Consider the following 24,965-nt stretch of genomic DNA (forward strand, 5'->3'; position numbering starts at 1 on the left):
CTTCTGCACTGAACAAAGCTAAGCAAACTACTGCACCATGATATTAATACATGAAACCTGGGCAGCAGACAACTTTCTATAATCTAGACCGGTCTAATTCTAATTGCCTTCTTTCCTGTATTCCTTATCCCTACGCTATTAACATAACATAAGGGGGGGTCAAATACACTACAGCACCATTCTGACTGAGACAACAATGATTCTTCTCACTTGCCGAGTCTGCTGAGTGAATGCCTGTTTGCCTTGCATGTGGACCTCTTGGCTCAGAATAAGGGGTCTGTGATTCATCCCAATTTATGAGCATGAAAGCTGACCATATGGATGCTTCAGCACACAGCCTTTCCAACCACTTGTTTTCTGAGGAAATGCTAGAAATGTTGAGGGAGGCCAGGAAACTTAACAGAAGGAAATCTTCCCTAGCAAAGTGGAAAAGGTTATCACTACTGGTGCTATAGCACAGGACAGGAACCAGACTCAGTACAGGTATCACTGGTTGTCACCTACCTGTCAAACCTATACAAAGCCATCCTTTAAGCCTTTGCAAAGGTACTTCAGCCATGTAAGCTTATTTCTCGGACAACTGGGAACAGAGAGAAATTCCACTGTAACAACTGCTTAAGGGGTCTGACAGTTAAGACCACACAAAAAAGAATCTCTCTCCATAACGGGGCATAAATTTTGTGCTTAAACTGCTCATACTTTCCCCATCTGAACCAGCTTCTTCATTAACAGACTATCTTGTTGCTGACATTCTACTTGAGTTGCATGCATTTCAGAAAGTACAGTTGTGTACCTACCATAAATGTAGATGTCCGAGTGTATTCACTGTCGCAGTCATTACAATTGGGTTATCTTGCTGGCAGACTACTCGCAGTCAGCCCGAGTTCCAAAGTCTAGGTCCGGCGTTGTTTGTTGTCACCTCCTCCCTGACGTCAGTGCGCCAGGGGTATAAAAGATGCTTCTGATGCCATTTTCTTCAGTTTTTCTTACCCCAGATGTCAGGTGCCCCTAAAATGGTAGGCTAAATTATGCCTGAAATATGAATTATGCATGCATATACAAAAATCAACGTTTCCTTCATCTACACGCAAATACACCACATAGGTTGTATAGAATAGAGAAGTACAGGCAAGTCCCAGCAAGGTAAAAAAGGGGGATGGTGGGAGGGTAACCTGGACTACAACAGTGAATACACTCTAACATTTACATTTATGGTAGGTACACAACTGTACTATGTTAATTGTGTTTCATTGTTGCAGTCATTACAATTGGGTTGAATCCCAAAGCTAAGGTTGGGAAGCTGGTGCTAAATAGGATTACGAGAGGCTATCAGGCCCTGCAGGACTGCAGTGGCAAAGCCTGCCCTGGACTTAGAGTAGAGAGGTAAGTGATAGTGCTTTGTAAAAGTATGCACTGAACTCAAGTTGTAGCCTCTACGATGTCTTTGGTTGGTACTCCTCTGAGGAAGGCTGCTGAAGTGGCTGTTGCTCTGGTTGAATGTGGCCTAATGCCCTTAGGCACTGATTTGCCATGCTGTGAATAGCAAAAACGAATGCAGTGGCCTATCCACTTTGAAACAGTCGGTTTTGAGATGGGCTTTCCTTGTGATCCTGCAGCATATGCTACTAGACGTTGTTCCTTCTTTCTGAAAGCTTTGGTTCTGTCCAAGTAGAAGCATAGCTGCCTGTGAATGTCCAAAGAATGCTGAAGTCTCTCATCCTTATTCTGTGGGTTTGGATAAAAGGTAGGCAAACAAATTGTTTGGTTAAGGGCCACACTGGACACTACCTTAGGCATAAATGTAGGGTTTGTCCTTAAAGAAACCCTGTGAGGATGGAAAATGATAAAAGGTTCCACAGCCATGAGTGCCTGTAACTCGGAGACTCGTCTAGCAGAGTTAACTGCTAGGAGAAGAGCTGTTTTCCAGGATAAGAATTTTATATCAGCTGCAGAGGCTGGCTCAAACGGAAGCAGTGTGAGTTTTTTCAAGACATAATTGAGGTCCCATGCAGGTATTGGTACTCTCCTTGGAGGTCTTATGTTTTTGGCCCCTCTGAGGTACCGCCTTAGTAATGGATGAGAAAAAATAGGTGGTTCTGTATTGTAATGAGCTGAAATGGCAGAGGCATGAATTTTAAATGATGAAAAGGAAAGGCCTTTATCCAGCATCTCAGTTAAATATTGCAAAACCTGAGGAATATTTGGAACAGTCATGTCAATACCTTGTGTCTGGTTCCAAGCACAGAATCTCTTCCATTTTTCTGCATAAGATTTTCTGGTGCTAGGCCTCCGGCCCTCCAAAATAACATCCATCACTGCTTTAGAGAGAGGTGTGTCTTGAATGGCTACATTATTCGCCATGCTGCCAGGTTTAAGGTCCAGAGTTGGCTGCGCAGTATCATACTGTCTTGTTGGGTCAAAAAGTGAGGAATTTGAGGTAATGTTCAAGCTGGGCATTGAGACAAGCTCTTTAGGATTGGGTACCAGTGCTGGCGGGGCCAGTCTGGGGCAATCTATAATTTTTGGCTTCTCTCGTCTTACCTTGAGGGGTACCTTGGGGAGGAGAAGCAGAGGAGGAAAGGCATATACTGTTAGGTTTTTCCAGCTGAAAGATGCAGCATCCACTTTCCATGCTGAAAGATGTAGCATCCACTTTCCATGCTTGCTTGTGATAAGTCCTTGTGCAGAATCTCTGTAGCTGGCAGTTGTGAGGGGAGGCAAATAGGTCTATGTCCGGGCACCCCCAATCCCTTGTTATCATGGTGAAGACTTGTGGTCCAATTTCCACTCGTGGGGATCCATTATGTTTCTGCTTAGTTTGTCTGACAGAGTATTTATCCTTCCTGGCAGGAATTGTGTTTGCAGATGTACTTGTTAAGTCAGTGCCGTGTCCCACAAGTTCATGGCTAGTCTGCATAGTGGGTAAAAATGCGTGCCCCCCTGCTTATGTACCACATGACTGTAGTATTGTCCGTCTATCAGTAGTTGTCCTGGATAAAGTAAATCCTTGCAGACTGTCAGGGCATTCCGAACAGTTGGCATCTCTTTTTGATTGATATGTAGATGCATTTGACTTGCGTACCATGTGCCCTGAATACATCTTCCTGCCTCCCAGGCAGAATCTGATGCATCTGTTGTCAATGTCTGTCTGGCTGTGGGCAAGGTGAATGGCTGTCCCGTGCTGAGGTAACAGGCTTTTGCCCACCATCGAAACTCCTGTTGCAGGCAGGGAATTAGGGTAATTATTGTTTCCAGGCTATGGCAATGTTGAATCCAAACACTTTTTAGATACCACTGAAGTTTCCTCATAAGCAGTCTTGCATATGGAATTAGTAGTATGCAGGATGCCATGAAGCCCAAAGCCTGCAGAATTTTTCTAGCAGATAACTGGGTCTTTGTTGCCAGCATTTTGAATTAAGTAGTCAGTTGTCTGTCTGGCATGAGATAAGCCATCTGGGCAGTTGTATTTAAGCTTGCACCCAGGAATATTATCCCTTGAGGGGGTACATGTTTTGATTTCTTTTCATTTACTGTGTACCATAGACCTGTTGGCAATATTTTTACAAACGCCAGATGCCTTAGTAGGTTGTCCTTGTTCTCTGCTTGAATAAGGCAGGTTGTCCTTGTTCTCTGCTTGAATAAGGCAGTCGTCCAAGTAAGGATATATTTGTATTCCTCTGTCTGCAAAATGCAAATACTGGTGCCAGACATTTTGTGAAGACACTGGTCGCAGTAGATAAGCCAAAGGGCAGTGCAGAGAATTGGTAGTGCATTGAGCCAGCTATAAATCTGAGGTATCTTCTTCATGATTGTCTGATTGGGACATGCAGGTATGCTTCTTTTAGGTCTAAAGTCACAAGCCAAGCTTTCTTGCCCAGCATGGGCAGAAGCTGCTGCAGAGTTAACATTTTGAATTTTGGAATATCCAGGTATGTGCTTAGGACAGACAGGTCCAGTATTGGTCTCCAGGCTTTGTTCTTTCTGGGTACCAATAATAGCCATGAGTAAAATCCTTGTCCCTGCTCTTGTTGTGGTACTTGCTGAATGGCTCTCATGTCCATGAGAGAGAAAACTTGTTTTTATGCCTCTGCCCATTGACTGCGTGGCAGGTCTGGCATACCGTTTTGGCCTTGGCAAGGTGTCAAAGTGGAACCTGTAGCCTTGAGAGACTATATTTAAGACCCATTTGTCCTGGGTGATCATGTGTCAATTTTGTGAAAAAAGTGCTAGTTTTCCCCCCAAAGGAGCTGCCAGAAGATAAGTGTTTGGTGCTGGCAAGGGGAAGTCATTGAGACTGTTTCCTGTATGGCTGTGATTCTTCCTCTCCACTTTTGGAAGTAGAAGCACCCCATTGTTTAGGCCTGTATGAGCCTTGGGGCTGTGATCTGATTCTGGGGCATCTGTATCTGCCTCTTTATGGCCTGTCTGACACTGGAAAGGACCAATTCTTTGTAGGCCAGTTCCTGCTAAATCTGGGAGGCTGTACCTGTAAGAAATCCTTCACTGTTTGCATAGATTTAGCTTTGTCCTCCACTTTCAACACCTCTTCTGCTTTAACACCAAACAAGGTATCATGTAATGGAGCATCTAATAGTTTTGCTTTAACATGATTGGGCAGATTCTGTTCTTTTAACCAAGCATGCCTCCTAATGACAGAACCTGTAATTGCGGCCCTGCAGGAGGCCTCTAGAGAAGCAAAACCACATTGCAAAGTGTGATTTCCCACATGTTCAGCTGCATGCAATAAATCCTGCATTTCTTTGTTTTTTGCACATTCTGAATTTGCCAACATTTTCTGTTTAAGCATTGACATAAGATATTGCTGATATTTGAGCATATGAAACAGACAATTTAAAGCGCTTACAGCCAAGGTAGCAGAAGTATAACTCTTTCCCCCATCTGTCCAGGGCCCTTGAATCCCTGAGGGGATAGGGTTTTTTGCAGTGGAAGCCTTGACCACCTTGGGACCCTGAGAAATAGTTTCTGCGTCAGCAGCAGGGTTTTTGTAAAGAAATTTATGTGAATAAGGAAGCCTGTAGTATCTGTCTGGCTTGACAGGAGCTGGTGGTAAAGAGTCAGGAGACAGACCGGACTCTGAAAATACATCTACAATGTCTAAAAAGTACAGTTTTGTACCTACCATAAATGTAGATGTTAGAGTGCTAATACAGCTGCAGTAATCACAGATGGGTTCTCTGCCGTCAGGCGGTCCCTCGGTCGGCCGAATTCCAAAGTCTAGGTCCGGCGTCGGTTGTTGTCGCTTTCTTTCCTGACGTCAGTGAGGCAGGGGTATACAAGACACAGCCGACGCCATTTTCTTCAGTCTTTCTTGCCCCAGATGTCAGGTGCCCCCAGAAGGAAGGCAATACATAAATTATATTTATATACATGAAATGCAATATAATCAAAAATCAGTAGTTGCAAGCAAATATACCATAGAAGGATAACCCTCATCAGGTTGTATGAATAGGGGTTAGGCCCTAGGCCTTTACCAAGAGGGGAAGGAGGGAGGGAAAACTGCTGCAGCTGTATTAGCACTCTAACATCTACATTTATGGTAGGTACAAAACTGTACTATGTTCATCGTGCATACAGCTGCAGTAATCACAGATGGGTAGAATCCCAAAGCTACGCACAGGGTGGTAGGCACTAGGTGGAACTGGGATGAGCCAGAATGCCCTGCAACACAGCAGTGGCAAAGCCTGCTCTAGTTTTGGAATATAAAGGCAGGTGGTAGTGTTTTGTGAAGGTATGCACAGAACTCCAAGTGGCTGCCTCCAAAATATCTTTGGTAGGAACTCCTCTGAGGAATGCTGTAGAGGTAGCTGTGGCCCTGAGGGAGTGGGATCTGATGCCTGTAGGGACAGATTTTCCATGATAGGAGTAACAAAACTGTATGCAGTGGCCTATCCATTTTGAAATAGTCTGTTTGGAAACTGGCTTCCCTTGAGCTCCTACAGCATAGGACACAAAGAGTTGTTCTGATTTCCTGAAAGGCTTTGTTCTGTCCAAATAATAACATAGCTGTCTATGGATGTCTAAGGAGTGTAGGAGCCTTTCCCCTTTGTTTTGAGGATTGGGGTAAAATGTAGGTAAGTGTATGGCTTGATTTAAAGCTACCCTGGATACCACTTTAGGCATAAATGCTGGGTTGGTTCGAAGGGAAACCCTATCCTGCTGGAAGATGAGAAAGGGCTGCACAGCCATGAGGGCTTGTAGTTACGATACTCTACGAGCTGAGGTAATGGCCAGAAGGAAAGCCGTTTTCCAGGACAAGTATTGCAAATCTGTTGAGGCAGCTGGTTCAAAGGGAGGCAATGTTAATTTTTCTAGAATGTAATTAAGATCCCAGGCTGGTATTGTTTCCTTGGTGGTCTTATATTCTTAGCCCCTCTGAGGAACTGCCTTAAGAGTGGGTGAGAGAATAAGGGTGGATCCGTGTTGAATTCTGCAGAAATGGCTGGGGTATGGATTTTTATGGAGTAAAATGAAAGTCCACTGTTCAGCAGCTCAGCTAGATACTGTAATACCGGAGGCAAATTCAGCTTTTTAGGGTCCTGGCCTTTTTTCTCATTCCAAGATCAAAACAGTTTCCATTTTGCAGAGTAAGCCTTTCTAGTAGATGGCCTTCTGGCCTCCAAAATGACATCCTGCACCTCTTTGGGGAGTAGAGTCTGTTGTGGTGTTAAGGAATTTTCCATGCAGCGAGATTGAGTGTTTTCAGCTAACTGTGAAGAGTTTTGTAGCTGTGCTGAGTCAGCAGAAGAGGCATTAGAGGTAGGGGCCAGGGAGGAGTATGTGTTAGGCTCCTCAGTAGTGGGTACCAGTGTTGTCTTGGCCAGTCTGGAGCAATCAGTATCATCTTCGGTCTGTCTGCTCTTGCTTTCAAGAGCACCTTGTGCAGAAGAGGCAGAGGTGGGAAAGCGTAAACTGTCCATGCTGTCCAACTGAATGAAAGGGCATCCACTCTCCAGGCCTTTGGATGAAAGGTCCTTGAACAAAACCTTTCCAATTGAGGATTCCTGTGGGAGGCGAAGAGATCTATGTCTGGCCTCCCCCACGCTTGGATTATCTTTGTAAACACTTGACGATGCAACTTCCATTCGTGTGGATCTATCATATTTCTGCTTAGATCGTCTGCCAGCGTGTTTTCCAAGCCTGGCAAGTACTGTGCTTGAAGTTCGATTTGCCATTCCAGAGCCAAGTTCCAAAGTGTCATGGCTAGTCTGCACAGGGGGTATGAATGTGTTCCTCCTTGTTTATGTACCACATTACTGTGGTGTTGTCTGTTCTTATCAAGAATTGTCCTGGATGCAGGAGGTCCTTGAAAGCTGTAATTGCATTTATCACTGCTAGCATTTCTTTTTGATTGATGTGAAGGTGCTTTTCCTTTTGGGACCATTTGCCCTGAATGCACCTGTCTGTCATGTGCGCCCCCCAGGCGTAATCTGAGGCGTCTGTTGTGATGACTTGATTTGCTTGAGGCTTGCAGAATGGAAGACCTGTGTTTGTTTGACATGCTTGGGCCCACCATAGAAATTCCTTTTGCAAACTTGGAATTATTGGTATTATTGTTTCCAAACTGTGGCTGTGTTGAGACCATAGGTTTTTTAGGTACCACTGAAGTTTCCTCATATGCAACTTTGCACATGGGATTAAAAGAATGCAAGATGCCATGAAGCCCAGAGCCTGCAGGATTTTCCTTGCAGTAAGCCTGGTACAATTTGCTAGTGTTTTGAAGTACTGAGTTAGTTGCCCCTGTTTTTCTGGCGCAAGATAGGCCATCTGGGTGTTTGTGTCCAAGTTGGCACCCAGGAAAGTTATTTTCTGAGATGGTGTTAGCCTGGATTTCTCTTTGTTGATTGTGTATCCTAGAGAATTCAGTAACCGTGTTGCATAAGCCAGATGTTCCAGAAGTATGTGCTTGCTGTCCGCTTGGGTCAGGCAGTCGTCCAAATAAGGGTAAATTTGTATCCCTTGAAGTCTGCAGTAGGCAATTACTGATGCCAGGCATTTCGTGAATACTCTGGGCGCAGTAGATAAGCCAAAGGGCAATGCAGAGAATTGATAGTGTATTGAACCTGCAAGAAATCTGAGGTATCTTCTGCAGCTTTGTCTGACTGGGACATGCAGGTATGCCTCCTTGAGGTCCAATGTTACCAGCCAAAACTCCTTGCCCAGCATGGGAAGAAGCTGCTGTAATGTGAGCATCTTGAATTTTGGTACGAGTAAGAATGTGTTTAGGATGGATAAGTCCAAAATGGGTCTCCAGTCGGTTCCTTTCCTTGGTACCAGAAATAGCCTGGAATAAAAACCTTGACCTTGTTCATGAGTAGGTACCTCTTGAATAGCTTTCATGTCTATGAGCTTTGAAATTTGTAGTTGTGCCTCTGCCCTTTGATTGTGTGGCAGGTTTGGCATGCCTCTCATTTTTGGGAGAGTGTGAAAATGAAATCTGTAGCCTCTGTTTATAACGTCCAGGATCCATCTGCCTGTTGTGACAATATGCAAATTTCTTGTAAATAATGCCAGCTTTCCTCCCAAGGGTGCTGCCAGCTGCTACTTGCTTGGCATGGAAAAGAGGAAGTCATTGGGTTTGTTTCCTGTATTGTTGTGCACTGTCTTTGCCACCTCTTGGTGCTGGAGTTTGACATTGCCTGCTTCTATATGATCCTTGTGATTGCCCTCTGCCCCTTGTGCGCCTGTATCTTCCTCTTTGGGGCTTGTCCATGGCTGGAAAGGACCAGTTTTTAGAAGGCCAATTTCTGCTAAAACGTGGTGGTTGAACCTGTAGAAAAGCTTTGACTGTTTGCATAGATTTGGCTTTTTCTTCCATTTTCCGTAGCATCTCCTTAGCATTAGTACCAAATAGCACATCCTTTTGTAAAGGAGCATCTAGTAGTTTAGCTTTCACATGATCAGGCAAGATTTGTTCCCTAAGCCATGCATGTCTACGAATGACTTATCCTGTAACAGCAGCTCTACATGAGGCCTCTAGGGCATCATAGCCACATTGTAAAGTGTGTTAACCCACTTGTTCTGCACTATGCATCATATCCTGCAACTCCTTCAAATCTGGTTGTTCAGGTTGAGACATTTTATTTCTTAATTGTGATAACAGAAACTGCTGATATTTAAGCATATGAAACTGACAATTTAAGGCCCTCATAGCTAGGGTGGCCGAGGTATATACCCTTTTTCCCCACCTTTCTAAGGATCTTGACTCTCTTTCTGAAGGTAGTGGATTCTTAGCAGTAGAGGCCTTCATTCCCTTGAGACCTTGAGAAATGGTTTCAGGGTCAGCATTATGGCTTTTGTAAAGAAATTGGTGAGAGTTAGAAACTCTGTAGTACCTATCAGGCTTGACTGGGGCAGGAGGCAGGGAATCCGGATTAAGGCAAGCCTCCGAATAAACATCATCAAGTACGTCCAAGACAGGAGGTATCGCCAGAGGTCTGAGTTGAGGTAACAAAAGAAATTCCCTAAGTCTTTTCTTGGAATCAGAAAAGTCTTGGCCTTCCCAATGGAAGTGTTCCCTCAAGGTGTGCAAGGTTTCCCCAAAAGAAAAATCCTCAGGAGGAGATACAGAAGGAATGGACTGCTCTGCATCCGAGTCTTCAAATGGGGAGTAAGAGTGTTCCTCTACATCAGAATGTTCTGAAAAAATGGAGCCCTGATCAGAAGAGGGAGAATCTTCCTCCACTCTGGGCCTCTTGTCTGGAGGGGGTTGGGAACCCCTGATAAGAGTAATTAAATCTTCAGCCATTTTAAGCATCTGCTTTTTAGGCATGGGGCCTGGGGATGGGCCCTGTGCAACAGGCCTCTTGGGATGCCTGGCTGATTTGGACTTAGTAAAGGCCTTAATGGAAAAGGAAGATGAAGGTCTAAAGACACCATGGGTGGAAGTGGACCTGTCCACATTAGGAGGCTCAACGCTCACAGTGGCTTCAGTGGTTGTAGTCTGGACCTGGGCCAAGGAACCTGCGGTCTCTGTTACAGAAGACCCCGCCAAAGTGTCGTCGGTAGTCAGGGACTGCATAGGCGTCTCGCTGATAACCGGACCACGTGTAGACTGTTTTGGCATGGTGTCGGTGGGTACCGCAGACCTCGCTTGTCGGTCCTTGCGTTTTTTGGTCAAAACTGTAGTCGGAGTCTCCGACGACATTTTATAATCAAAGGCTGTACCAAAAAAGTGTTGGGTGAACTCCGCCCGACACTTAATAGTGCGTTTAAAGTAGCACAAAAGCGACAGCCCGAGATGTCGTGGTCTGGGCCTAAACAAGGTATGCAAAGGGAATTGAAATCCTTATGCGGTATTTGCTTCCCACAAGAAATACAATTGTTAACTTTTTCTGACATCGGTCTGAGGCAAGAAGAGTTTCCCCAACGGGGTACTTAGCTTTAATGAAGACTTCGGTTTCCAATTTTTCGTAAGTTCAGGAGCTGGCCGACCGGCACTTGCGAACTTCTGCTTCGGGCACCGCGCGGCAAAAAAGACTGAAGAAAATGGCATCGGTTGTGTCTTATATACCCCTGCCTCACTGACGTCAGGAAAGAAAGCGACAACAACCGACGCCGGACCTAGACTTTGGAATTCGGCCGACCGAGGGACCGCCTGATGGCAGAGAACCCATCTGTGATTACTGCAGCTGTATGCATGATGAACATCAGGAGGAACAGCAAGGGGCCTGTGCTGAGGTAATAAAAGAAAGTCTCTGAGCCTTTTCTTGGATTCTGAGTAATCTTGGCTCTCCCAGTGGAAATGCTCCCCCTCATAGTATGCAGGGTCTCCCCAAAAGAATAATCCTCAAGAGTAGAGGATGAAGAGATAGATTCTTCAGCATGAGAATCCTCATAGGGAGGAAGGGGAATATTCCTGTTCAGAAAAGGAATCCGAGGAAATGGAAACCTGATCTGATGATTCATATTCTATCTCTTGCCTAGGCCTCTTATCAGGAGGGGGATGGGAACCCCTGAGCAAAGTAATTAGGTCTTCAGCCATTTTAAGCATCTGTTTTTTTAGGCATGGAGGCCTGTCCAGCAGAATGCTGTACTTGTTTGTCTTTAGAGCTGCTTTAGTCTTTGAAGCTGAAGTTGGTTTTACATATAACTGTGTAGGTCTGAAAACACCCTCAGAAGCCGATGCCTGCTCAGCGGCTCCGGACCCATCTAAGGGAATAGTTTCAGAGTGTCCAATACCTTGAGTTTCCATTGGCCTAGTCGGCTCCACATGGGAGTCTGAAGCGGACCGTGGCTCTAAGGTAGCAGGCGTCATGGGCTGCGAAAACACCTCACTGAGAAACGGCGACAGGCCTAACAGAAGCCTCGTCGTCTGTTTTGGACCTCAGATGCCTGTCTTTTTCTTTGCGCTTTTTATATACTCCAGTAGTTGGCTGTTCCGACGGCATTATATAATTGAATCTTCTGCCAAAGTAATGAAATGCAAATCGTGATGCTTAAGTGCGTTGGTTAAATCTAGCACAAAACCGGCAACTAGCAACGTCGTGGTCAGGGCCTAGGCAAGGAATACAGTAAGAATGAAAATCCTTATGAGGTATTTGCTACACACAAGAAATACAATTATTAACTTTTTCTGACATCAGTCTGGAGCAAGAAAAAGGTTTCCCCAATGGGGTACTTAGCTTTAATGAAGACTTCGGATCTGAAATTCAAATGTGAAAATCTCAGGAGTCGGCCGACCGGCACTTGCGAACTGCTTTTGCTTCGGGCAACCGGCAAGAAAGACTGAAGAGGGAATGGCATCGGCTGCATCCTTTATACCCCTGGTGCACTGACGTCAGGGAGGCGGCGACAGCAACCGACGCCGGACCTAGACTTTCGAACTCGGGCCGACCGCGGGTAGCCTGCCAGCAGGATAACCCAATTGTAATGACTACAACAGTGAAACACGAACATCTGAAGGCCCTCATGTGCAGGGAGCTTTTCTCTGTATTCTACAAGGACAAAGTTGCACTTAAAATTAACCCACCGTTTATGCCGAAGGTGGTTACAGAGATATTCTTAAATCAGTCTACCCACCTTCCTGTGTTCTTTCCATCTCATTAGAATAAAAGGGAAAATAATATGGCATTCCCTAGGTGTTCAGAGGCAATTTTTATTTTACCTGGCTAGAATCAAACAATGCAGGAAAACTGACTAGCTTTTTAAGGTCTTTGCCAAGATCAGGGAGGAAAAGCTGGTCAACAAGCAAACAACTTCCAAATGGATAACTTATTGCAGTTCTTTCTGCTATACTCATGTGGCAATCCTACCCCAGACTTAGTAAGCTCTCATTCTACTAGGGCCACAGCTACTCGCACCCCATTCCTCAGAGAAGCATCTACCTGCTCCTGAGGGCACAACTTTGCCAAGCAGTACAACTTGCCTACTATTGCCACTGCAGGTATTTGGCCATGTTGCAGGGCCTTGTGACCCCTGCTCCTCCAACAGGCTAGTTACCCTCTCGTTTGTGAAGCTCCTGGAGATATCCCAAGAGTCAATCCTGCAACAGTGAATTACAAAGAATACAATACAGCTGTATTTGGAACTTACCACAATTGTATATATATATATAGTGTGTGTGTGTGTGTGAGTGTGCGCATGTATGTATGTATGTATATATATATATATATCTCTATATATCTCTCTCTATCTCTATATCTCTATATATACATCTCTATATATATCTATATATCTATATATATCTATATATCTATATATATCTATATATCTATATATATATATATATATATATATATATATATATATATATATATATATATGGATACCTACAGATTGGGGAGAGTACCCATCAGTTTTGCATCTTCCTTCTCTACAGACACCTTACTACTCAGTAGCAGTCTGGAGAGATTGTTCTTGGAGTTCCTGTATCTGTATCTCACACCTGGGAAAGGTCATCTTGGGGGAATAGTGTTGAGGGTTCAGGGAGCAAAACTGCACTTACCTTAGGAAGAAAGATCCAGAGATGGTGCCAGCTGATGTCCCTGCATGCCACAGACATCTTGACATTAGTGTAACAGGGACTCTACTAGGGTCAGGATGGGGTGGAGGGTAAATATTTCAGCAAAATTAGCTGCAACAACATCCTTACTTCATTCCGTCTCCAACTTGCTTGACAAAATTCTTTTTAATGTTAGTACATTCATTCCCTAATAAAACTTTCTACCTATCTTCTGACATTTTCATTTTCTGACATCAGCAATTCGCTTCCTTAATTTCAATTATCTTCGCTACTACCTTTTCCTCCCCTCTGCTCAAACTAAAAATGCACATCTTTCATGCATTTAGCTTATTTTTTTTACAGTATGTCCTCTTTCTTCAAATTACATCTTTTACCATAATCACTAAAAAGATGCATTTATGTTTCCCCAATAACACATTTTTCACTGCCCAAAATACTTCACAGTCCCCCTTTTTCCAATCACAATTATACAATAATCAATAGCTTACCCTCCACTAAGTTCATTTATGCCCCCAGTCTCCATCTTACAAGTCCATAAACTTCTCATTTCCTTTTTATGCATACCAAGTACTTTAATTCATTTTAAACAGGCTTTTGTTAATTTCGGTTATCTCATCAGTTCTAAACTACAGTGCCTAGACTAAATGGATGCAAATTAGTCACTATGTAAAACTAATAGAGTGATTCGTTCAATCAGAAGTAGTCTAAAGAAATGCGGCACATTTTAAGATGGACATTGTTTGAATACAAAAACATACAAATAAAAAATGTTTACCATCAGGATTCAAGCTCACAAGGTCAGGATATACTCAATTAAGAGTGAAAAAAAAGAAATGGAAAAGATGAATTAGTTAGAGAAATTAATCACAGTTTGAAACAAAATTGGGGAAATATTTAAGAAAATGTATACACACACATACTGAGCATAATAAACCATTTTACAGACACACAAGGTGTGGTAGGAGTAGAGACATACAATTGATGAACTGTGCAGAGATCCTAAAAGGTATTCTGAAACACAACAGAAACATTTACAAAATCTTATGCAACAGTTTCATTCCACAAATTAGGAGATAATTTGTGCTATCAACACTCATGCAACTTCAGATACCGCAATTAAAATGACATTATGTTGAAAAGGAACTATGCAAATGGGACTCGGGCAAAACACAGAGAGGAGATGAATGAGTAATAATGGCCTGAAAACACTTAATAGTGTTCATAGGCAAGTACTACACTAACTGCCCTTTTGGACCACTTTCAGCCTAGCCAATTTCCCTTAGTGAGAATCACACCCTGCACTGCTTGTTTGCGAGTTAAACATCTCAACCATTGTAACTCCCTCACACACTACTTCAGTGCAGACCTACAGTACCATTACAGGTTATTCACTAGGTCATTTAAGTACAGATAAATTCCAAGATCAGAGATATGCACTTGTTAAACCTATTAAGGGGAAAAAAACAGGACAAACCCAGAATCGCACACACCCGTAACTCTAATTTCTTGTTATGGAAAATATTGGATTATTTTTGAAAAATTATTGGCAGAACTGGAAAAGTTGGGACTAGAAACTACGCTCAGTGTGAATATGCTGAAAACAGATGTGTAATGACCTGTAACGTGATACTCTATTAATGAAAAGTCTATATAAATTACGTTGCAGCATACTACCTTGAGTCTTTGATAGGGTCACACACAAAAACATGGCTCAGTAATTTAGAAGAACTAGGTACTACTGCAATCTTGATAAGATGGATAGCTGCATGGCTTAATAGGACATGCTACATAAACAGTAATTAGACAGGTGAAACCTTAGGTACAGTCAAGGTGTTCCAAAGGGCTCTGTCTTAAGCACTTGCTTGTTTAGGTTGCATCTTATGGACCCATCTTTTTAATCTGTGGTGTTCTACTGTTCATATGCAGATGACTTCAAAATGGGAAAACTGATCACAATTGTTACAGAAATGGCATGTCTGAAAAAGAACTGGACTAAATTTTCCCAGTACACACAAGAGAATAATATGTTGATAAATACAACTAAGAATATGCGATTTTGGAGACAGAAAACGTGGTCTGAGTACAGAACGTCTTGTGAGCTCTACTACAAAGTAAAGAGTTCTGCCAATTTCCTAAATCCTCCAAGGCAAAGCCATGCTTCATAAGAGGAAAAGATGACATCAGTAGACCCACAAACTGTAAGGCCCAAGACAGAAGGCCTGTGACATACTGAGTGTGTGCTTCACAAATAACCGTTTTCAAGGAAGAGCAGCATAAACAGCTTGACTAAGCTGTTTTTTTTCCTTAATGAATCAGAGGTCTGCCATTCTATTCCCAGGTTATGCATTACACCCTATTACAGCTGGACAAACCCCAACTTTAACAGACACAGTCTGTGTGAACATCAAATTCAGACACTTCGGAGGAGTCCACTCAACTTACTGAACCTAAACATGGAGTGAAGCTTGGAAGATTGTGGCGCCATCCACTGACAGATCAGCTGAAAACAGGAAACGACCTCAATCTGGCATTAGAGTGACTGATAAACATAAGCAACAAGTCTTCCATTCCTTAGCCAAATCATCTTACAAGGTTCTCTCATCTCACATTTTGTTTTATGTTCATGTTCCTTTTAACAGCTTTTGAGAGGTAACTTCTCTCATGCACTACCAAAAGGCTGCCGTAGCTCAGAAGTTTGCATAAAGGCCTCCAACTTTTTCTTTGTCTGCCAGACACATAAGGAGGCCTACTGAATTTTTGCAAGTTCTCCTAGGGAAGCCTACAATGATCTGGCAATACACTTTAAAGTGGGATTCACCTTAGCAAAAATCACTTGGAAAATAAATCATTGTATGGGATCTGAAAGCCACAAACACTTTTCAGTCCAGCAGAAGGCAAGACCTGAGAACCAGAAAAAGGTATGCTTGGGAAATTTTAATTAGCAAAACCAGTAATTATGCAAAACAATTTTACCCAGTGGTTCTCTGTGACCAATAAGCAAACTGAGCTAAATGCAAACATTCATGCTGAAAACACAGTATGCATCTAAAACACAAAATGATGGTGGCTTAGGCTGACTGCACTTTCTATCCAAAATGCAGCTTTTACATCACAGTACTGGCATGAGGCTAGTTTAACTCCATGACATTTGCAAAGCACAGAGTCTGACCAGTCGGGAAGACTTCACCCAAAACCAGTTCCCATAAGTCATGAATACAGTAGTGATTCATAACATAAATTACTCCTAAACGTCTAGACAGAAGATAATGACAAACAGTGCCCATCTCCAGCTTCTAACATGGAAAGCCTCTTAAGAGAAAACTAAGATATTGAGGGCTTTCCAACATCACGTTGTGGTACTGTTAAACACAAGCAAATAGAAAATGAAAGTTATCTTGCTTGGGTCCTAAAATATAATCATTTACAGTACCTGCATGCAAATAAGATTTGCTTGCCATGGGCACATTTACAGGCAGAAGAAAATGTAATGGAAGAAACAAGGATGAACCCAAGCCTATCTGAAATTATAAAGTTCCTAGCAGAATGTTCCAAAAAGATCTCCAAGGATAGGTCAGGAAATAAGAGATGAAGCAAACTACTCAATTTGGGGACAGACCCTACAGAAAAAAAAATGGAGTTCACTAAAAATATTTTGCTTCTTTTAATCAACACTCAAGTTATTGAAATCTCAAACATTTGAAACCTTGGTAAGTCATTAGTCAAAAACACTACAAAGGTTGAAAACCAAACTTTTTGCAAGCCACTGCACCAGCCCCCTCCTAATTTGGAGGCAAACCCACAAACTACATATGCACACACACCAAAAAGTGAAACCTGGGTCTGCTTTGCAATTTCCATTAAAGGATATATTCAACATTCATTCTGTTTTTACACTTTTTATTGCTTTGCATACTATACTCACACACATTTACATGAATATAATGCGTGCACGCACACATTCACACCAACTCCAACATTGCACAAATTCAGACATTGGGGAGAAAGTGAAGAAATCCCAACACTCACTATCTTGCTCTTCTCAAGAGTAGCTGCCAAGGCAGTACACCAAGGCTTAGTACATCAGTCAAGTGTCCAGTGACAAGTATTAGGGCTCTCAGTCTTGAAAATTTTGTAGTGGAAAAGAAACAGCAATGTGTTCTGAGATACATTAGGGGATAGAGGAGGTGCTGGGAAGGATATATCAGTCGAAAAGTCCTGCTTGTAATGAAAGTTCTACAGGTTACTTAAGATGGACCTCTATCAGATCCATACTTACCAACAAAGTCCAAAACCATACTTTCAAAAACAAGTTATTTCACCCACTACTTAGAGAGAATACCTCTGCAAGTAAAGTAACAAATTTTACAACTTTGAAAGATTTGATAATTTGGTCATTCAGCAGACACTTATATGAACATCAGTAAAATCACTGACAAGGCTAGTGCCAAATGCTAGAATAAAATTCACATCCTGTCATAACTGCAAAAAATTTGCTTTAAAGGAAAAGAAAAAAAAATCAATTATCAGTCTAAGTAACTTGCTGCAAAATTGTTTTTTCCTCTCACATTTTACTCCTCTTGCATTATCCTACAACACCATACACCGGTGTCCCACATTCATTATTTGGTCTACAAGCCCCTTTCAACATCCATCTGACTTCCTCCATTGCAGGCTGTGGCTGATGCAGATCACAAGGGAGTGGGGAGGGGGGTTGGCCATCTTACCATCTGCTGGGAGGTATTGTTCTTTTTATAACCTACCCCTTTGTGCCTTTCTCCTGTTGCAGTTCCATAGTTTTGTCCGAGGGGGAGGTATGGGACATGACGTATCATCCTGCCTCTGCAGCAGCTCAGCCAGGTCCAACAACTTCCCCTTCACTGGGCCATGCCTCCCCATGCACAATGCCTCTGGCATCCACCAGGGATCAACAGAGGGAATGCCAATGCATGCAGTTACACCACAAGACTGATATGCCCATCCTACTAGATCACCCCTCAGTTGCCCAAACTGCTAATCAAACCTAGGTGGCTAACTTGCTGCAAAACTACTCTCAGGGAAAAAAATCCAAAGCTACAGTTCAGGACCCAAAAGGCTATTCCTCACTACTGAGAGTGCTGAGCTGCAGCTTAAGAGAACAGTTTTGTCAGTTAAACAAAGGCAATGTATCTGACTAGAAGACCAGGATGTAGATAGTTTAGAGGAAAGAAACAGCCAAAAACCTGCTTGCCTTTTATACAGAACGCAAGGACAGGAATGCCTGGGATGAATCTTGGCCTTACAAATCTCATTCTTCGTAAGCGGGGATCTCTCGGGTTAAGTTCAAACCTCAGAGACAATGGGAAATGTTTAAGTAGATCAGTACCAGTGGCAGAAGAAACTAGTCTCTATAAGCCATTTCATATGAGCACAGCTCAGGATCTCCTAAGAAGTCATAAATGAGCCTTATTTATAAAAGCACACCCCGATACTCTGAATGAGGGGTCAAGTTGAGAGACAAGTCAATAACCATATAAAACAAACCACATTTTCAAAGAAAGTGGCATGGAAAATAGCATTAGAACCAATAGGATAGGGAAAGGATTAAAAAAATTACATACATCACAGCCTAATTTTTTTGAACTATTTTCCTTGTTTTTGTTCTACAAAAGAAATCAATCTTTGATAAGATTGATACATCTATATAAATACACATGTGTGTGTGCATCTATGTACATACACAGGTATGTATACAAACATGCATTTAAATATTAAATATACACATATATAAGAATGCACACGCACATATATATGCGTATATATATATATATATATATATATATATATATATATATATATATATATATATATATGCACACACATACGCACACACAATGTAAACTCACACACTAAAATATGTATAAGAACAGAATGCAGACAATGCTATTTAACACAACTCAACCTTTAGAAAGATGTGCACTTTTTCCTCCAGTTTTCACTACCCTGTTAGCAATATACTGCCTACCTTCACACCATGTCCAATGTCATCCAAAACTGTGTAGTCGATGGGCTTTCTAATATAGCGGACAGGCCGTTCTAAGTTGGCAGGAGCAATGATTTTGTGAGTTCTTGAGGTGTTCTTATTTGTGGTAAGGATGCCGATCTCTCTTCTAGCAACCTTTTCTTTATGAATGTCCACGGTCTGCAGTACACAAAAAATATATAAACATGCTAGAGATTTCATGCATTCATATCATCATTGTAATACATAGCCTTCTATTCTTAAATAAAAGACATTTTAAGCTGTAGCATGCACAGAGTTGCTGTTACTTGAACTGGTAGAAGTGTCATCGATCTGGCTATTTACAGGATAATACTACAAAGTCATTTTTACTGTACCTTGATTATCTCTGCAGCAATGTCCTTCGCTTTACTTTGACGAGCTAATGCCTTTAAACAGCAGCTTAACCCACTAGCTGCTGCAAAAATCCTGTCCTGATTTACAGACAGGTGACACGCAATGCATCCTGACAAGAGAACAGTGGTCCAAGATCACAATATGCGTAGCATACATCAATATCACTAGTATTCTGGCCACGATGGTGTTATTGCTGGGTAAAGCATCAACTAAAGCCCAGATGACATGTTTGAATAACAGCTGAAGCAACTGATGGAGTGGCAGAGAGAGATAAAGGTGTCAGTCCTGGATGGGAAAGGGTTTGTCCCGGACACTCCATTGCAGGAGACATGGCTCAGAAGGGAGTTTACCTTAAATGTAAATGCGGTAAGCATGGGATGCAGGGAAGTAGGTAGGGCAAATAACTTTCCTAAGGACAGAAGTGGAGACAGCCAAGCCCCCAAGACATCCTTAGGAACCATGACGAGCCCAAGTGATACCGCAGCACATCTGAGGGGAAGAGACAAGCAGGCAGTCTCATCATAGACGTGAGGCACTGGAGGCAGAGCTGGTAATATGAAGACCAAAGGGTTTATGAAAGGGAGATCCATCCACTAGGCCAGTTGGATATTGCCAGGATCTCAAACCTTTGGGAACTATACCTTCACTTAAACATTTGCGAAAATATGCTATTTCAATTTGCAATTTTTTTTTACAATTTTTTATATTTCACTAATGTCTGATCAAACTGTTTAAGCAGGACCGAAATATCTATAGGATCCGTGGCCGGTTGCTCCCTTGTACCACTAAGTTGGCATTTGAAGTGACAGTGGTTCTGTTAAACATTCGGTCAATTAAGGTGCTTGAGATCCTGGCAATATCCAACTGGCCTAGTGGATGGATCTCCCTTTCATCTAGAACTAACAAAACTCTTTAACAAACATGGCTGTGAATTATTGGAAGTCATCAGTAAACATTACCAGATACAGTCAACTTCACTTATGCAGGAAGCAACTAGGATAGATGAGACTATTCAACAGCACATTAATTTTGTTCGTTATCAGTACGATTATGATAGGATTTTTACGAATATCAACCAATACTTGGGCGAAATTAAAGAAATTGAACAGGGACAGACAAGCATACAGTAATGGAACAGCATACCCTAAACCTCCTCCCTCCCAGGTAAAAGTTAATTTTGTTCCAATACATAATCAAGATGAGAATACCACCTCAGAACAAGGAACTCATGGACAAAATACACATGATGTTACCAATTCTAACGATTATGGCGCAGTTATACATCATGTTGAACAAACTGGTACAACTACAAGCTCTTCACCTCAAATTGTTCCATCACAACAAGTAAATTTTCGGATGGGTGTTCCAAATTACAATTTGAGAAGGAACAATTATTACTCCAACAAGAATTACTCCAATACACGAGGGAAGAGGGGGGAGGTAAGTACTGACTGGCAAGAACATCTTACCATATAATTTGGCTAGAGATTTAAAATTTTTTTTTAACTACAGCACTGTTACAGTAGAACCAATTGTTATTGAATTACTTAATCGTGGTTCCAATTTTGTTCCTAGTAATAGAGCAGATATGGTTCAAACTATTATTGACTTGGTTATTTTTGAGAAGATTAAATTTAAAAATATGTTTTTTGCTAGTGAGCTTACAGGTGATAATTAACATATAGCTAGCACATTTATACCTCCGATGCATCCTATTTCTATTTTTATTAAATTTCTTTGAGAAAATGATCTGAGAAACGTTACATGTTAATTTATATAAGACCAACACATGTTCTAATTTTACAATAGTGGAAAGAAAGGCATTACAGACATTAAAGGAGACAAGAGTGAGATTTTTTACAACCGGATATGGGTGGAGGGTTGATTATGACAACAGCAGTATACTAGTAAAATGTTACAAACACTTAATGTAGCATATGAGGAACCCTCCAGGAATCAACTCCACCAATCATATAATACTATCAGGTCTTTATTTAATGACTTCTTTATTGAAGGCAGGATAGATCTGACAATATTAAATTATTTGACAATGCTGACACCTAGATTACCTATACTCTTTGGCATCCCAAAAAATCATTAGTGGATCCACCTATGAGACCATTAGTTGATGCCAGGAATAGTATCACTTATCCATGTGAAGATGACGGATATGGTCCTTCAAAAACATGTTCATAAGGAAACAAGTAATATGTAAAGATTCTTGGTCCTTTCTTCAAAACATCAATAATTTAAAATTTGAGGATAATTTAAACTTCTTAACGGTTGATGTTAAAGATCTATACACCTGTATACCTCAAGATGGTATAGAATGGGTTAGTTTTATTTTGAGGAAACACGATGCACCACAAACAGAAATTAAATTAGTGGAAGAAATGTTGGATATTGTTTTGTCTTATAATAATTTTACCTTTGACAACAAAATTTACTTGCAGAAAATAGGTGTGGCCATGGGCTCCCCTTGTAGGGGGAGCTTTGCCATTTGGTCATGGCATACTGGGAGCAGAAAGTGTTGGGTAAGAATATTAACATCATGAGTAAAATCAAGTACTATACACGATTCTTAGATGATATTTTAATCTTGGTTGAAGGCAATGATGCCATGATTACTGAATTAATTTCTTTTTTTCAATTCTAGTACTGATTTTTTAACCTTTAAGTATACTTTTAATCAAGATAGAATAACGTATTTAGACGTCGATTTACGTAAAGATTAAATTAATAAAGTTTTCTATGCTTAAATATATAGGAAAGAAACCTATTCCAACACTTTCCTCCATTATAGTAGTAACCATCCCACACATCAAAAGAAATCTGTTGTAAAAGGAAAGTTAGTACGGGCAGCTTGTATCATTTCCAGGGCTGATCATTTCCATGATGAATGCCAATTATTAAAAGGAATGTTTATTAGTAGGGGTTTTAGCCCAGTGCAAAATATGTTCTGCCTTATACTGGCAAAACAGATAGAAAATTTCTACGAGCATTTATATGCCATTAGGAAAAACAAGTTAGACAAAGCATTAGCTAAACACAATACAGAAAAAAATAACCATTCATTCTCATTTAGAGCAATTGATACCATTGTTACAGATGGGAGAGATGGTCCAGATAAAGTACTACTTGAAGTCCTGGAAGCCAGCACGTAAACTTCTACTGCCAATCATTAGCGGACCGGAGTACCGCTGTGGCGACCCCTAACCAGGAAAAACCGAAAGACACAAACAAACCCTCAACAACTTTTAGACCAATTAGTTAAAGAAGTCACAACTAAAAGAGAGATGGGTCTCTATCTCCCAATCCTTGGCAAGGATCATTATCAAACAGGAGAAATATGTAATACTCATACCTCTCCTACTAATTTTGCTTTTATCACTCCTTCCAGTTCTGACAGTGATACCATCATTTTCATTATCAACAAAAACTGGAATAAGATTAAATTTGATAATAAGTAATAAATTACCATCTAAACCAAAAATCATCTGGAAAAGAGGTAGGAATCTTAAACAAATACAAAGTGACACAAAAACATAATTTCTTAGAAAAGGAATGTTCCAATGTAATGCGTAAATATTGTATACACATGGCTACAGGTGAATCTTTCACCATCAGGAACGTGACACAAAGTAAAATATAAATTTAACTGTCAATCAAAAGGAGTGATTTATTTAGCCTAGTGCAAAACATGTCCTGCCTTTTATATTGGCAAAACAAATAGAAAATTACGTGAGCATGTCTACGAGCATTTATATGCCATTAGGAAAAACAAGTTAGACTATGCATTAACTAAACACATCACAGAAAAAATTAACCATTCATTCTCATTTAGAGCAATTGATACCATCGTTACAGATGGGAGAGATGGTCCAGATCAAGTACTACTTGGAAGTCCTGGAATTATATTGGCAACTTTGTTGCAATGCCAGTGTTTCACCATGATTAAATGAAATTTGTTCTCTCTATCCCATTCTCAAGTTAAGAAGTTTGTGCAGATGAGATTACTTTGGATATTATCTGTACATTTTATGTAAAATGTGTATGATTATTATTATTTAATTAGTCTATACACATTAGTTCATGAATATTACTAGGAATGTAAAACAGCTGTCATATTTATGGGTTCGTTTACCCATGTATTGGTTTTTAGTCTTTTTATTCTTTTTACTTACTATTTATTAACTTAAGTCACATAGTGGTTTTACTAGTAACATTTGTTAGCCTTCACTTAATTTCAGTTCATTCCATGTAGCCAATCAGTAAGAATTCATGTTTTGATGTGTCTGTTTGTACCACTATTAGTAAGTCGTCGTATCAGAACAATATAGTTACACTGGGTTTATGCATAGTTAATTGTATCTAGACACATTATATTTTTGTGTTATTAACTTTACCATATATATACACATTTTATATTTTTGTTATATTTAGTAGTTTTAGAATATTATATTAGGTCAGAACATTACTATATGATGGAAACTCTTGACTATTGTTTACTGTTGCTGGGATACGGTGCTCATGTTTGGCGCCAACTTGGTTATTTAAATGCTTTCAGCAGTTAGCTCTTGTTTCTCTGAAGTCGTCCAGCAACATAGTGGGATGAAAAAGCGCTCAACTCAATGTTCAGTAAATAAAGTTGGTTTCTTTGGTTTACCCGTGCATTTTCGTGTGGATTTACTACTTGGCTTTGGAGTTTCGAGTGACTATTATCCACACTTGTGTTTGGACTTTTGTTGGTTGTTCGTTTGGTTCTGCAGTCCGCAAGTTTGTTTTCCTACAATCTTTGAACCCACAGCTCCAGGACAATACTGCAGGAAAGGATCAAAGAAACTGCCAGCTTGGTCACTTAACCAGGGATATAAAAAGTCAGAGTGCTGCCCCCTTCTATGGCCCAGTGCCCTTCCCTGTACAAGGGAGGGCACAAGCTCGAGTCGCTTTTCTCATTTATTTATCACACAATTTAGAAGTTGTCAAACAAGATAAGAGAAGGCCCTGAATGCAGTAGATTCTCCAAATCATTTACGGCCAGACAGAAATAGAGTCCCCCTACTTGGGGGAACCACACTCTCTGCACTACATGGAAGCCTAGGTGAGTAACCCAACCCAAAGTGTCTGCCACCAGACACTGAACTAACTTGGCCTAAGAAAAGGGACGTCTTCTATACGTGGTTGGGGGATATAGAATACAGAAACACAAGAGTGGAAATATAAAGTAGTGTGGATAAAATTAAACCTTCAATCATAAACAACTAAATCACACAACAGTACTTATACCACTGACACAATCCATTGCTGCAGTAAAAAAACTGCTTTTCTTTTTTAATAACTACCTACATCCTATCACTACGACCTCAAATCACCCTATTCCAATTTAAACAGGTATTAAACACTATTATACAAATCATGAAAATTTAATTTTGTTTTTACATTCAAAACAATTGTGTGATAAAATAATGGCAATAATAAAATATGCTTACAACATTTCTGTCAGCATCTTTAATCCACGAAGAGATACCTGCTCATTTAAACTTGGGAGAGTTGCAGTTTATACCGAACTGCCACACCAAAATTAAATTA

At 41.0% G+C, this 24,965-nt stretch overlaps 1 protein-coding gene across 1 annotated transcript in view; it reads right to left on the reverse strand.

The window, feature by feature from the left end:
• Positions 1–24,965, reverse strand: part of LOC122792715 (abl interactor 2-like) — an 852,815-nt gene that overhangs the window by 382,211 nt on the left and 445,639 nt on the right. Inside the window, exon 3 of the mRNA XM_044060299.1 lies at positions 18,984–19,160. Within this exon, the coding sequence (XP_043916234.1) occupies positions 18,984–19,160 (177 nt within the window). The remainder of the gene's footprint in view (positions 1–18,983; positions 19,161–24,965) is intronic.

The sequence above is a fragment of the Protopterus annectens genome, chromosome 2.part0 (assembly GCF_019279795.1).
Source record: "Protopterus annectens isolate FY-2018-M chromosome 2.part0, PAN1.0, whole genome shotgun sequence".
Lineage (NCBI taxonomy): Eukaryota > Metazoa > Chordata > Ceratodontiformes > Protopteridae > Protopterus > Protopterus annectens.